Genomic DNA, 14,001 nt, shown 5'->3' with positions numbered 1-14,001 from the left:
ACCCTGTTACACCTAGATGTCCATGGAGATTTCAAAATGTTTTCTTAAGTAGTGACATGTCCTTCTGAGTGTATTACATAATTTAAAAAATTGGATCATTAAGTTTAATTCTTCAAGACAAAGGGCATTCATGTGAGCCTCTGTCCCATCATTTAGGTTTTCTATATTATGGTAGTCAGGGACCATTTTTCATCGAAATATTTCTCAACAATGATGACAATCAATATTCCACGAATAGGCAGCAAGCACTGTAGAGAACTGAGATTTATTATGGGAAAATATCACACAATTACCCATGTGTATACACACACATAAACACAAGTATTGAAATCCAGTAATGATAATCTTAAGCTTTTAGCAAAGGTAGTGCAAAAAAACATCAAGCATGGTGTTGTGATTTTACCTAGACTGTGATACTGTGACATGATACCACAATAACACAAAAAAATCTTCATTTATCTTTGCAAGTCATTTTTGTTTTATTTTATTTGGATACCTATTCCCCTCCATCTCCAAGGGAGCCCTCAAATTAATGAAATCTAATAGTATAAAAGAGCTTTTCATTTCACTGAGATCCCTGTGGAGAAATTCTGATGTGAATCAAAGGACTAAACTATCGTGCTTTATGAAGAAAACACACTCAAGTGACTTGTTTTATTTCTCATTTATTGATACAAATTCAGATGAAGAGCACAGTTTACTCAAACTTTTCCACAACAAGACTCCCCACTGTACAGAAATGCATTTAGTTAAAACTTAAAATAGAATTTGGTTGTTGCGCTAGCGGCTAAATTTATCTGTAAAGAGGTTAAAGTCTTTTTCATTTTTGTTAAAACCCCATAGGACCCTTTTCAAGGACATGTGGTAGTTTCCAAAACCCAGTGAGAAGCACTGCTTTAGCAAGTAGCCCAATTCCACATACTCTGAATCTAACACTGTATTACAGGGTTGGGGTCGATTCAGGATGCCTTGATAGAGTAAAACACACATGGCACTATAAAAGGAACCAGTATTAGAGCATGAGAAATTAAAAACTAGTACAAATTCAAAACATAAACTATATTTTTTCTACGCCGTAAGCTCTCAGTGGAATTGACCCCAACCTTGCCTAAGCCATCAGTCTTTGTAAAGTACACTGTTTCCAGGGAATTGAAAAAAAAAGATATTTGAACGACCTTAGCCAGCTCTTATACAATGTTGTTTGTAGGTCCCGAGGCTGTCTGTTTTGTAAAAAAAAAAAAAAGAATACAAATTTTTACCTGTTGACTTTCTATGCTGTTGTTTCTGTATAAATGTTATATTGTTCAGTGCATGTTGTAACTTTGGCGTTGTGACTGGTTGTGATTCACACAGAGCCAGTACTTGTCATGTAAGAAAAAAGTGTCTCAATGTCTCAAGATATTTCTATTTCTTAAGAAAAGCAACCTTTCCCTTGGATGACTCAAAATGAAATAAATCAGATCACTTTACATTTTGATTAGGAATTGCTGACTTTCATTTGACTACTTTATTGTTAATTTGCAGTTTTTGATTCAACCCAAAATAGCAATGATGTATGATTAAAGTTTGTGTTGTGCAGTAAGGACAGTAATTATATTCTGACTAAGAAATGGGAATTTTCACTGGCCCACATTCAACCCTATTAATAAAATGTTTACATGTAGATGCACTAATCTGGAGAAGATTAAATCTTTATAACTAAGCATTGGCCAGCACTCTTTAACTGCTGGTAATTATACTGGCAGATTGTTATTTATGTACGTGTCTGAGTAAATATGTACAGGAGGGAGGCTAACAGAAGGAATGAGGATGTTAGATGAAGAGGAAGCTGTGGGCTGTTGGGCAGGAGCAGGCCTCCAGCCTCCCCACACGCCTCCACACACCCCTGCATCGAGGGTTTCCCACTGCCTGCCACTGGAGAGACTGACTTCTGCAGGAAGGAGGGACGGAAGAATGAGTTAAAGATTTCTCTTTAAATCCAGTTAAAAAAAAACAATGTTGCCATCTAGTGGTAGCCCTCACTGTTACCAGTCAGATCTTAGAGGGTTTGTATCCCAGTGCTATGGGATGAAAAAGAAACAGAAACAAACCCTGTGACAACTGATCACAACTAGTTGACATATTGGTAATCAATTTGGATCCACCACTGCACCTTTCAAAAGACAGACACAGTTATTGTTTCTAAAATTTAGGTAGAACAGTGTTGAACAATATTTGATAGCTTCAATGGTAAGCACATAATAATTTGCAGATATACTTTAATTTTATTTAAATACAAGCCCACTTAGCTTCCACTCAGCCCCACATTCTATGACTGGGTCCCTGTATTATTTGTATTGATGTAAATGCAGCACACATGCACTCTGGTGATGCAATATACATTCCTACCAATGCTGACACACTCCTCAAATACTTCAAGATGTTCAGCAATGCGCCAACAAAGTGACTGATTGCAAGAAAACAATTCAAGTTTCAAACACAGCTTTGCAAGTGTTTTAAGAGGATGGAAATGCATTCATCACGTTTCTTAGACCTCAAGGATACACATAATGTCTTTTGGTCGGTAGCACTGAATGTAAACATAACTTTTGTTTATTCACAAGAAAACTCCACAATGAATGAATGACTGACCCCACTTTTAATTGAGGGCTGCAAATTGACTTCTCTCAAAAACTACATGGCCAGTTGCATAGGGTTTTAAAAAAATAAAATAATAAGGTGAAATAATTTGTTTCTTAACAATGCAATTATAGAAAATTACAATTTTAGTGTTGTCCTATGCTTTTTTAAGCTTGCATTTTATGGTAAGTGGGCTACATATGAAGCTACCATTAGCAGAAGGTTAGCTTAACTTAATACAAAGGCTGGAAACGGGAAAACAGATAGCCTGGCTCGGTGACAAAATCTGCAACATATGTAGCTTAAGGCTCCAGCTACATATACAGTTCAAACATGGGACTGGTATGGATTTGCTCATTTTATTTAAGCAAGAATGCAAGTAATTGTATTTCCTCAAATGTCTTCTAAACTGGGTTACTCCTTGTCAGGTGAGAAGGTTACAACTTCATTGTCCTTTCACACCATTGTTGACTCTTCTCCTCATACAGTAAATCTGTGCTGCTATAATGTTTAACTGTTGTTCCATGAACCAGAAAAGAGAATTTAATGGTCCAAGTGAGTTGACAAGCGTGTAGGATTCAGTAGCTGTTTATGGCCAGAATACATTAGTAAACAAGCAATATTTAGAGCAATTAAACCAATCTGTGATATATTGTAACAAACTTTCCTGTGCAAAAAATGACCTATTATTAATCACGAAGAACAAGTGGTGTGTTTTAGAGTAATAACAGCTGTAATTACTTTATATTTTACTTAAATATCATTTTTATCTGGTAATTACAGAATACTTGACTCTGCCATATGGTGAGGCAGAAAGGTCACCTTTATTAGTGTTGTGAAGTTATGTTCAACACTGAGCTTCTTTACACATGAACAAAATTAACTTCAAGCCAATTTCATGGTTGAATAAACCCTGGGCTGGGCTTTAAAAAAAAACAAATACCTTATCTATTTCTTATTGTCATTAACATTTCCTGAACAACACAAGCTTACATTTGTGTAGCTTTCTAAATTCAAAGAAAGTCAACATAACTTAACATATACATAACTTTTTATTTATTTTTATCATGGTAATAAAAGGGCAAGCATTGATGTGACAATGTTCTCCATTTTCACCTTCCCACATCATTTTCCTCTCCGTCTCCTGCACAGTGTGTCTGTCCAGCAGTAAGAGCAGGCGGCTGGCACTCGACACACACACGGTGCCCCTCTGTCAGGTACTGCATCCACTGCGTGTGTGGGGTTGCGCTCAGCTGGCATCCTTTTGTCAGAGAGGTCAACTGAAACTGGACACAATACCTATTTTACACAAACACACACACACACAAACCAAACTCAGACTAAATACATAACGAGGATACATGAGGAGATAAAGTGTAATTTCCCATTTTTCTGGACTCTGTGAACATATTACCCTGTAATATTGTTGCTGTCAGGGATGTCTCTTTTCTTCCTAGCGTTGCCATAGCCACCCGTGATAATAAGGGCTGGGACTGCAGAGAAAGCATCCATGATAAGAACATTACATGTGATGTGAATACATAAAGTATGTTGCAAAAACGGGGCCTCATACATCTAAAATGGGCATGTGGTTGAAATGTTCATGAATGTAGGATTCTCTGTAGATGCACTACACAAAAAAGAAAGAAAGATAAAATGACAGCCTGGCAAGCTCAGAGAAACAGCATCATCAGATATCTAGGGGCAATGTCATCAACCACACTGCATGTACCACTACAGTATGTCTAAAGGCCATGCAACAGTATCTCCATCACTCTTTTTACCCTGAAACATACAGTCACCACATTGCAGTATTCAGTACAACAAATATTTAATCCTTATGCATATAACAACAAAGTAACCTAAGAATTTTTTTTATGACCCATATTAATTAAATTATTCATGCCTGCAGATACAGGATTATCACAGTTTTTATATTCACTAAATCTACACTAATTCTACTATCTAACACTGCTGACATATCTCAAATGTCAATAAGGCAGTAATAAAGTACATTTTCTCAAGAACTTTACTTAAGTACAATTTATGCTATATTATACTTCTACTCCACAACATTTGGTCAATCAGGTAAATATTGTACTTCACTTCACTACATTTATAGGACTGCTTTAGTTATTAGTTACTAAGATTTTACATACAAGTCATATGGCCAGCGCATTAAATATTATGCACTGTTGTAGACTAAAGGCTTTTTTACTCACCAAGTGAGTTATGACAGTGCCCTTGCTGAGTCCAATACTCTGCACAGCCGGCGTGCTCCTCCAGATGGGGACAGGGTTTTCCTGCATTGAGCGGCTCCTGCAGGATAGTCCTGCTCCGCCTGCGGACCGTGGCCCTGCAGGGCTCGGCACAGCCTGACCACTCTGTCCACTCACTCACCACACAGGACACCGCTGAGGGGAAAGAGACAGAGCACATACAGCTTTCTCCTACGCACTTCACAGCCCGTTCTCATTCCCAGGTCAACAAATAGGCTACAGATGTGAGTGGTGCTCAGTTTGTTGTGACCTGCAACTTCACTGCTAGATGCCACTAAATCCTACACACTGGTCCTTTAAAATTAGCGTAATAGTAATGTAATAATAGTAACAGTACATAATAGTAATATGCAATAATAAGTAATGTATAGTAATAATAATCAGATAATATAGCAGCCTATATGATACACTAGCTTCACAATGACAGGGGCCTTTCTAGTGCCTAATGAGTACTTTTGGTACTTTAGTAAGCTACTTTTTGTTGTTAAAGGTGTGTAACATTTAGGAAGATCTATTAGCAGAAATGGGATATATTATTTCATAGGTATGTTTTCATTAGTGTATAATCACCTGAATATAGGAATAGTTTTTTTGTTCCCTTAGAATGAGACGTTTTTTAACTACCGACGCTGCAGGTATGTTCACATGGAGCCCAGAATGGAAAAACCCTGGATCCAAATGTGGCCGTTCATGTTTTTTGCAACCACCTTTGCTTTGCCCTGGTGAGTGGGTGAAGCAAGGGAGTTGCAATCTCCAACTACACCACTAGATGCCACTAAATCTTAACTACACACTGGTCCTTTAAGTAACGTTTTCAATGCAGGGGTATTTTTAACTTTACTTAGACCTAGATAAAATATATCTGAATATCTCTTTCACAACTGGTCTTAAACAAACTTCACTGATATCATCACTCTGCAAAGAAGAACATAAAGTAAAGTAATATGTGATAAACAAAAGTTTTCCTATCAACACAAACCCACCTGGGCAGACTGTCTCATAGTCGTGGCAGCAGTCCAGGGTGGACACACAGGCTTGGTCGCAGTAGCAGGTGCCATAGGACCGGTCAGACCTCCATCCTTTGCTGATGCATGACGGGTCCCTGCCGGTGCAACACAGACCCGTTTCCCGACAGCCCGACTGACACGGACCCACGAGGAATAAAGACACTCCGAGACAAACCAAAGTGACAGAGCTGCTCCTCCAGACTGTCATCACGAAGGACCCAACACAGCATGCGCCTCAACAAGTTTAGTTAGTTTAGTGCGCTATAACTGAACCCCACTGAGCAGCAACACCTGTCCAAAGTTATGCAACAGAGGAGTGCTGTCCTGGTAAAGTCATCCACTGTGGTCAGGTGGGTCAGCACTGCGAGCATCAGGAGCTGAAGCTGCTCGGTGGATTGGAAGTCATTCATGTGTCAACTCTGGAGGCTCTTAAAGACACAGTTCACCACTGTAGGTAAAGTGATGGGCAAGACTGAACAAGAAACCCACGCGGCTCAGTTTAGTGTGGCTATGTAAGACCAATTAGGCAATTATTAGATCCGATCTCTTAGACCAAATTAATATATACATCATAGTAACGTCATTCATGGCTTTATGTCTATGTTCACAAGATGTTAGTTAACCGAATGCATTGCTTTTCTAATCTTGTCCAAGCATCAGATCTCCTTCCACTGCATTTATATTTTTGATACAGTGTGTCCTGTGTAAACACTCTAACACTAATGTAGAACGTACTATGTGCAGAAAAGACAATTATAAGAAACACTGAAACAGAATAAAAAGTAAGATATAGAGCCCTTACTGAGCTGCATTTGCAAGGTATTATACATTTTCTGTAAAAGTCACAAATATAAAGTCTGTTTGCCTAAATTCTTTCACTGCCTCTCTCTCTCTCTTTCTCCCTCTCTCTCTCTCAATCTGTTGGTGAAGCAGCCAGCTTCCCAGGCCCATGTGTGCCTCAACATGTGAAAAGGGTGGATTAATGAAACTCCTATGGCTGAGGTTATTCATGCAAAAAGAACAACATTGTGGACAGTGCAGGCCTCCACTCTAAGATTCCCAGCAGCCTTCTGTGTGTGTAGGGGGAAGGGGAAATTGGGTGATGACTGATTATAGTGCTCAAAACACCACAAGCTCAAGTCTAAGAATTGCAAAGTATTAGTGTGTTACAGTCCATTTACTGCTCCAGTAAACTGGCAGTCAGCACTCATTGGATATAGCTGCAGTCCATATTGACACTTACACCCACTGTTTTATTATGTAATATATTCATTACCTTATCGATTTTAATCAGGAAAACCTTCTGATTTTCTTTTCAAATTAATAAAAGTCTTAATTTCTAAAGCCGATGTCACAACAAAATTATATTTTTTGAAATCCAAAGAGGTGAAAGAATGTCCATTTGGAAGCATCCGCAGGTTGAAATCTTGTGTTTTCAGTAAACTTACAAAACAGAAATAGCCCAGGGTTGACACACCGCAGTCAATAATGTATATTTTTTATGAGATATCCAACAGGGAAACTGGCTGGCAAACCATCAGACACAGCTCACTTTATGTGCATGCCAATATTCAGGTATTACACCAAGATTCAAGGCACTCACTTTGATGGGCTCTTTGCTGCTGTTCGCCCTACTGTGTGTTGCTCAACAACTCACAGTAGGGCAAACATTCTTGGCAGTATTTAAACTAACTTCCTTCTCACAGTCTTGACCCATTTTTGTAAATATATTATGTATTTTAGAAAAATAAATATATTTCTGCACATCATATTGTTGTGAGATACAAAGCTCCACCAGGTCAAAAGGTTGTTGTCAGCAAAAACTTGTGTTGGCTCACATGCCAACCATGATTAAACAAGGCCTGCAGTGTTCACCTGGAAAACAAGAATGTGATACATACACAAGTCGCCTTCTCGGGACAACAATGCAGAGATTTGCAGTTTACTCATGCATAATCTCCTTATGTTCTCATTCAGTATGAGTCTGAGTGCTTTACAGGGCAGAGAACTGGGGCCGAGCTTGTCCTTGAATGATGTCCCTTCAACAAAATCTGAACCAAAAATGTTAACTTTATCTCACTGCTCAACTGTGCTGTGGGGCAGCAGCGCTAACCTTTGAGCCACTGCGCTGTCCTTATGGGCATATACGAGATGTATGTGGGCGTATTTAGAGATTGTACTTAATTAACAGCTCTTCATTCTCACACTCTTGCTTCTGTATTACTTAAAAATATGAAAAACACTCACACACACTTCATTATTCTCCTTGGTTCAGCCGATGCTGGAATTCATTAATATATAAAGTCCTCCTTGTTTCACATTAGGAATATACTGCTGTAAAAGCCACTGATATAATTCTTTTTAGACATAGTTATGGTACCTTAAAGTTATAGAAACAAAGGGTGAAAAGTAACCAATTTGTCCAGTTTCAAGTCAGTCATGGTGATTAAACTCGTACAGTATTATTCCTCCTCACATCCCCTTTTTCTGCCTTCTGTTTCTATTGAAAAGCCTTTTAAAATAAGTTTTTACACACATGACAGATATTTTACATTTATTCTGACATAAAGGTGCATGTTATTTTATATAAGAATAGTATTTAGAGGCGGCCTATGTCGTGTGTGCCATATGAGTTTCACGCGTATGGTATTTGAAAGCTGTGAACTTTGAGTAAGGTCCTACAAAGACCTTAAAACTGCAGGAATCTTTAACTGTAATGCTGTCCGGCACGTTATTTTCCTCAGCCATGGTGAAAATGCATACATTCCCAGCTTGCAACAAAAGTGGTTTTATAAGAAGCTCAAGGTATTTCCACTAATCCAGGAGGAGAGTGTTTAAATGAACCGTGGACGGACGCTGAGGGCCACAGAAGGAGGAAAACACCAGCTTGGCTGTCTGCATCCTTTGCACTCACACTTAGTTAGGCAGTTGGAAACACACCTTCACCGGTAACGGGTGTGAAGTCTAATCCACTGCAGGCCTACTGAGACACTTGTTCTGACAATCAGGACCTTAAGCAGTAAAGTAGATCAACATGATTTTTCTAATGGATCTCCAGATGATGCTTCTAGATTTGATTTACTTCATCCTGCGCAGTTCTGTGCGGGTCGTCCTGCGCCCACGCACTAAGCCCATCGATGGCGAGCTGGTGCTGATCACCGGGGCGGGTGGTGGCCTGGGTCGTCTCTTCGCTCAGGAATTCACCAAGCATGGGGCAGAAGTGGTGCTGTGGGACATCAACACCAGTTCCAATGAGCAGACAGCCAAGCTGGTGCGTGAGATGGGGGGAAAGGCGTACACCTACACGGTGGACGTGACCAACAGCGAGGATGTGTATCACAATGCAGACCTTGTGCGAAAGGACGTGGGCCGGGACGTTACAATGCTAGTGAACAATGCAGGAGTGGTTGCTGGGAAGCGCATGTTAGACTGTCCTGATGAGCTAATTGAGAGGACCATGAAGGTCAACTGCCTTGCCCTCTTCTGGGTGAGAAAACTCTTTAGTCAATAGAAAATGTGTTGAAACCTCTTAGATGAGCAGTGGAACATCCTTAAGACCAGACAGGAAGTCCAGCTGCCTGTGATTTATTATAGGGAGGACAGGTATAGATACAGATGTCAGTGCATCACAGACTCATGTGATGAGTGGTGTTCAGTTCAACTCAGAACAGATACTTTGGATAAAACCTCTTAAATGTAACTGTCAGGGGCGGATCTAGAGGAGTGGTATGGGGTGGCAGCTACTTCCCCTAAAGAAATGCCTGGCTACCCTCGCTGTTTCTGTCGAATACTTTTTCTTTTGATTAATTTAAAAATAAGTGTTAAAAAACGTAAATTAACACCTAATTTAATGATCTGTTAAGGCCACATTTAAGACTATGATAAGCTTAAGCTCAATGAAAAAGACACATTTTTGGAAAATGTATGAAGATTTGGAAATAAAAACCATTTATTGATTTCTAATGTCACCTTTAGATATTTAATTTATGTGGCACAATAATGTAATTTTTTTTAGTTCAAATATCTTTATTTGGGGACTTTTCCAAGCAAATATTGATGTTATTGTTTGCGATTAAATAAGCATATATTTCTGCCACCACATCTCCATACCACCTCATCAATATTTCTCTAGATCCGTCGCTGGTAACTGTCTTATACTGTCTGATTAACCTGCTCATCCAAAGCAATCGTTGCTTATCTAATTAAGTTACAGAAAAAAACAGTTGTTGTAAATGACAATCAATTATTGACCAGAACTCCACCAGAAGACCAGAAGTTGCTTTTTCATCGTACACTGAGCCAATAAAGGTCAACATTAGAAAAACTTTCAAATTCAAATCAGGTGTCAAAGCACACTATCAAAACGGTCAAGACAATGACAAACAAGCATTCAGTTTTTGTATTGTATATACAGTAAGTGACTTCAGTGATAAACATTAGGCCTACTCTGTACACATCTGTAATAAGATTTTAATTTAACGTAAAGCCACACAGACATTGACCACTTTGATGGTGTGCCACCTTTTCCAATTGGTTTCCTAACTCTACTTAACTTTTTTTTAAATCAAATCTGATGTTTTGGAGGTGACACACTTCAAGTCGAACACTGACAATGACTCAGCACTGCCTAAAATTTGGAATGCCGGAAATGAAGCTTTTGAATTGAACAGTGTATAATCTTTTCAGCATCAGCTGCTATACCAAGCAGCTTATTGTGCATAGTGTGACGCATGGCATGAAAAATGTATTCTGTTAATATCTTTATCCCCTTCAACACTATGGACTGTATAGGATAAATCCTCTTAATATGAAGCCGCTCGTGCAACATAAGCTTCCTTAAGACTGAGCAACATTTAAGTCACTACAAGCAATATGAGCACTGCACAGTTTGTTGCCTCATAATAGGCTGCTGCAGTATAATAATGCACGTTTAATAATGTATGTGTATGTGTGCTTCAGACAGTGAAGGCCTTCCTGCCTCAGATGAAAGCACAGAATCATGGACACATCGTGACCATCGCCAGCGTCCTCGGCCTCTTCAGCACAGCTTGTGTCGAGGTGAACCAGGGAGGGAGGAACATCACTGTTACAAGAGATGACAGCTTTATTGTCACAGTCTTTCACACAGTTCTGTTTATGTCAACAAATGACAACAAATTTACATATCACAAAAACAGCAGTTTAAGCTCTGTAAATATTCAATACTTGTGCACATGCCGTAATAGATTCTGGATTTTTGTTTGAGACAGGATTACTGTGCCAGTAAATTTGCTGCAGTGGGATTCCACGAGTCTCTGGCCCATGAGCTGCTGGCCGAGGAGGTTGAAGGAGTGAAGACGACTCTTGTGTGTCCCTATATCGTGGACACAGGCATGTTTGCAGGCTGCAAGATACGGTTTGTCATTAAATTACTCCTGTCATTCTTGCCAGTTGAACAGTGATTTAGACCCAACCAAGAATATATTCAGAAATCTGAAAAACACACTGAAACATCCATCACTGTTTGCACATTTGCTTTAAAATACAAGTAAAGTTTTATGTATAAAAACTAGCCCTATGGCAATTTGTGTGTTCCTTCATCCTACAGTGAACCCCGGTCCTTCCTCTAGTTCCTGGCTTGCCTTTGTTCCACTAGCTTCAGGAGTATAATGTATTTTCTAGATTAATGTATTTAAAAGGTTTCTCGCAGTAATTGCCCAGAAATGCTGAAATATTTTAAATTACCCTTTCTACCACTGTACAACAAAAGTGCAGCACGGGAATGTGGGTATGTTGAGTTGGGTACCCATGCTGTTAGAGTGGCTGTCAAAACACTGCATACTAACTCGTAAGTGATGGCACATTTGTCTTTTTGTGCCTAATAGGGAGGAAGTGGAAGTGCTCCTGCCCCCTCTGGAGCCCCAGTACTGTGTTGAGCAGGCCATGAACGCCATCCTGATAGACCAACCGTTAGTGTGCATCCCTCGCCTCACCTACCTGCCTTTTCTCTCCAGAGCGTAAGTACAAAGCCACTTCTAACTATTAACCAAAAAAAAATTAATAATAATTTTGGTGATAGTACAACCTACAATGTACTGTGTAATTCCACTGTGTGAATGAGGTACCAATAAAATACCTTGTGGTTCTTACTGGTGCTTTAATGTGGATACCGTGGAAGAAAACTAGACTGTGGGGTACAAGGGAGTAACAGTTGGACATTTTAGAGTAAAGGAGAAATCATTTTTTGTAAATACTACGTGAGTGGTACAGTACTGGAAAAAAAGTTAAGTTTGGGGAAAATGGTCAGGGTCAGTGGTGTTAACAACAGTGATATTCTGCAGAACAATCACCAACCCAATCAAAAAAATAATTATGGTGCAACACATTTCACAGTTATGCATATCAGCAGGGGTACAGAGAGGTAAGGAAAAGAGGCTTTTTGGAAAATCTGTCAACACTTATTAAAGAACATATAAAAAGCTGTTCTCCACCAATTCTGTGATACAGTAATGTTAGTTTTGGGATACAAAGCTCACATTTTGGAATAATCCGGGACTCGCCAGTCATTTAAGGAGTACAGCGGAGTACTTATAGGGTCAGGGACTAAACAGGTTAAACACTAGCCCACTGCATAGGTAATTTAGCTGACCAGTTTACGGTCTTGGGATTGACTCTAGTACAATAATAACAAGTGCTTTGGCTTTTCTCATTGTGGTTTTCCATTATCATTATTTATAGGTTCTGCAGAATATCAGTGTGGATAATACCATTATTTCTAAACCCTGTAGGTACATTAACAAAAATAATGTAGTTCCTCTAAAAAGGCTGTTTTTTCTTCGTGTGTGCTCTTGTGTTGGTTAAGCCAATGTTCAGTATTTTAAGCTCTACTGCACATTCTCTTTCAGACTGTTGCCGTGGGAATCCAATGTGGTTACATACCGTTTCATGGGGTCCGACAAGTGCATGTACCCCTTCATTGACAGCATGAACAAACAACCAACTAATGGCTCCGTTCAGGTTGCATAATCCTAGCTAAGTGCGGTTAAGGAGTTTGGGAGTCAAAACTTGAAAATCAAAATAAACTGTCATTCAAAGGGTTTATCATATGACGAAAAAAAAATCCTTCTGCTTGTGTGGACAGCAGTGTGCCGAACTGCCCAGCTACAGTCAGGATTTAAGATAACAAGTGGATCATCAGAAGTAATGCAAAGGGCATAATGGAGTGGGGGGGAGGGGCTTTAGATTTTAAGACTGATCATTCAGAAGTGTGTACTAGATGACGACTCAGCCAAGTGGTCATCAGCACCCCAAAAACATTTCAGTAATATTCAGATGAAGTTTAAAGTCCCTTCACACTGTTTTCACCACAAAATACTACACAATGATTGAGTCCTGTATTGACAATAAGGGGAATGGGAGTGTGTTTAATATGTGGAACTTAACAATGTACCAGAATATTGCGCTGTATTATGTTTACATAAAATAAAAATGATTAAAAATCACTAAACAGCGATCTGTGTGCTGCATTGTGTTCTTATAAACTTCACAATATATGAAATTAGCACGATACAAGCACAAAGCAGGGTTGGGTCTTAAAACGGGTTCTGGATTGGAAAGTTATTCAAATGTATAATTACAATGAATTCTTTAAGCAACATGCTTTTTCATGTGTTTTCAGTCACTAATTCCTAACAAAAATGAATTTTCAGTTAGAAATTTTGGACCTACTGCACTGTCTTCCTGCACTTACAAGTGTGGCTACTCTGAAAAAACAGCAGGGATACAGTAAAATGTAATCACAGCCCAAAAATATTTTCATGCAAGAGGACTAGGAGTAGGACTAATGATAAGGCATAAGAATCTACTGTTTAAAATGTTTCCAGTTGTACTCATAATGTCCCAGAATGAGCAGCTGTTTGGGGACTCAATTAAAAATGGAAACAACAAACATCTGCATAAAAAGATCGAGATTATTTACATTTTCTTGATTTTAGCTTTGATGCTTTTTAGCTTCAACATTTCAATTTATTTTCAGTATCAGAGCCTGGACTAGATAAGCATAATCACTATCAGAACTGATCAAATTTCAAACGATACCCTGCATTGGACCCTAGAGC

At 39.0% G+C, this 14,001-nt stretch overlaps 2 protein-coding genes across 2 annotated transcripts; one reads left to right on the top strand and one right to left on the bottom strand.

Annotated features, from left to right (window-relative positions):
• Positions 1 to 394: 394 nt before the first annotated feature.
• si:dkey-7k24.5 (somatomedin-B and thrombospondin type-1 domain-containing protein) lies at positions 395 to 6,322 on the bottom strand. The gene is made up of 5 exons (XM_035662033.1): positions 5,882 to 6,322; positions 4,842 to 5,033; positions 4,034 to 4,112; positions 3,736 to 3,918; positions 395 to 1,930 (listed from the first exon to the last, which is right to left on the bottom strand). Exons 1-5 carry the CDS (start codon positions 6,111 to 6,113, stop codon positions 1,813 to 1,815), a joined length of 804 nt encoding a protein of 267 aa, XP_035517926.1. The 5' UTR covers positions 6,114 to 6,322; the 3' UTR covers positions 395 to 1,812.
• A 2,617-nt stretch (positions 6,323 to 8,939) lies between these two features.
• LOC118328340 (retinol dehydrogenase 10) lies at positions 8,940 to 12,910 on the top strand. Its single transcript, XM_035662026.1, has 5 exons — positions 8,940 to 9,392; positions 10,865 to 10,963; positions 11,155 to 11,300; positions 11,770 to 11,901; positions 12,790 to 12,910. The coding sequence occupies exons 1-5, from the start codon at positions 8,940 to 8,942 to the stop codon at positions 12,908 to 12,910; spliced, it is 951 nt and encodes a 316-aa protein (XP_035517919.1).
• The last annotated feature ends 1,091 nt before the right edge of the window (positions 12,911 to 14,001 follow it).

Source organism: Morone saxatilis, unplaced genomic scaffold (genome assembly GCF_004916995.1).
Source record: "Morone saxatilis isolate NCDOM2014 unplaced genomic scaffold, NCSU_SB_2.0 Contig18, whole genome shotgun sequence".
NCBI lineage: Eukaryota > Metazoa > Chordata > Actinopteri > Moronidae > Morone > Morone saxatilis.
The sequence above is the reverse complement of the archived record's forward strand: the minus strand, read 5'-3'. Positions and strand labels throughout refer to the sequence as shown.

Excerpts from the sequence above, each read along its gene's own strand:
- si:dkey-7k24.5 (XM_035662033.1), bottom strand. The coding sequence starts at position 6,113 with ATGACAGTCTGGAGGAGCAGCTCTGTCACTTTGGTTTGTCTCGGAGTG. Across the intron at positions 3,919-4,033 it reads GACAGCAACAATATTACAGG|GTATTGTGTCCAGTTTCAGT; the intron begins GTAATATGTTCA and ends TGTGTAAAATAG. Across the intron at positions 1,931-3,735 it reads GAGGAAAATGATGTGGGAAG|AAGTCAGTCTCTCCAGTGGC; the intron begins GTGAAAATGGAG and ends TCCTTCCTGCAG.
- LOC118328340 (XM_035662026.1), top strand. The coding sequence starts at position 8,940 with ATGATTTTTCTAATGGATCTCCAGATGATGCTTCTAGATTTGATTTAC. Across the intron at positions 11,301-11,769 it reads TTTGCAGGCTGCAAGATACG|GGAGGAAGTGGAAGTGCTCC; the intron begins GTTTGTCATTAA and ends TGTGCCTAATAG. Across the intron at positions 11,902-12,789 it reads CTGCCTTTTCTCTCCAGAGC|ACTGTTGCCGTGGGAATCCA; the intron begins GTAAGTACAAAG and ends ATTCTCTTTCAG.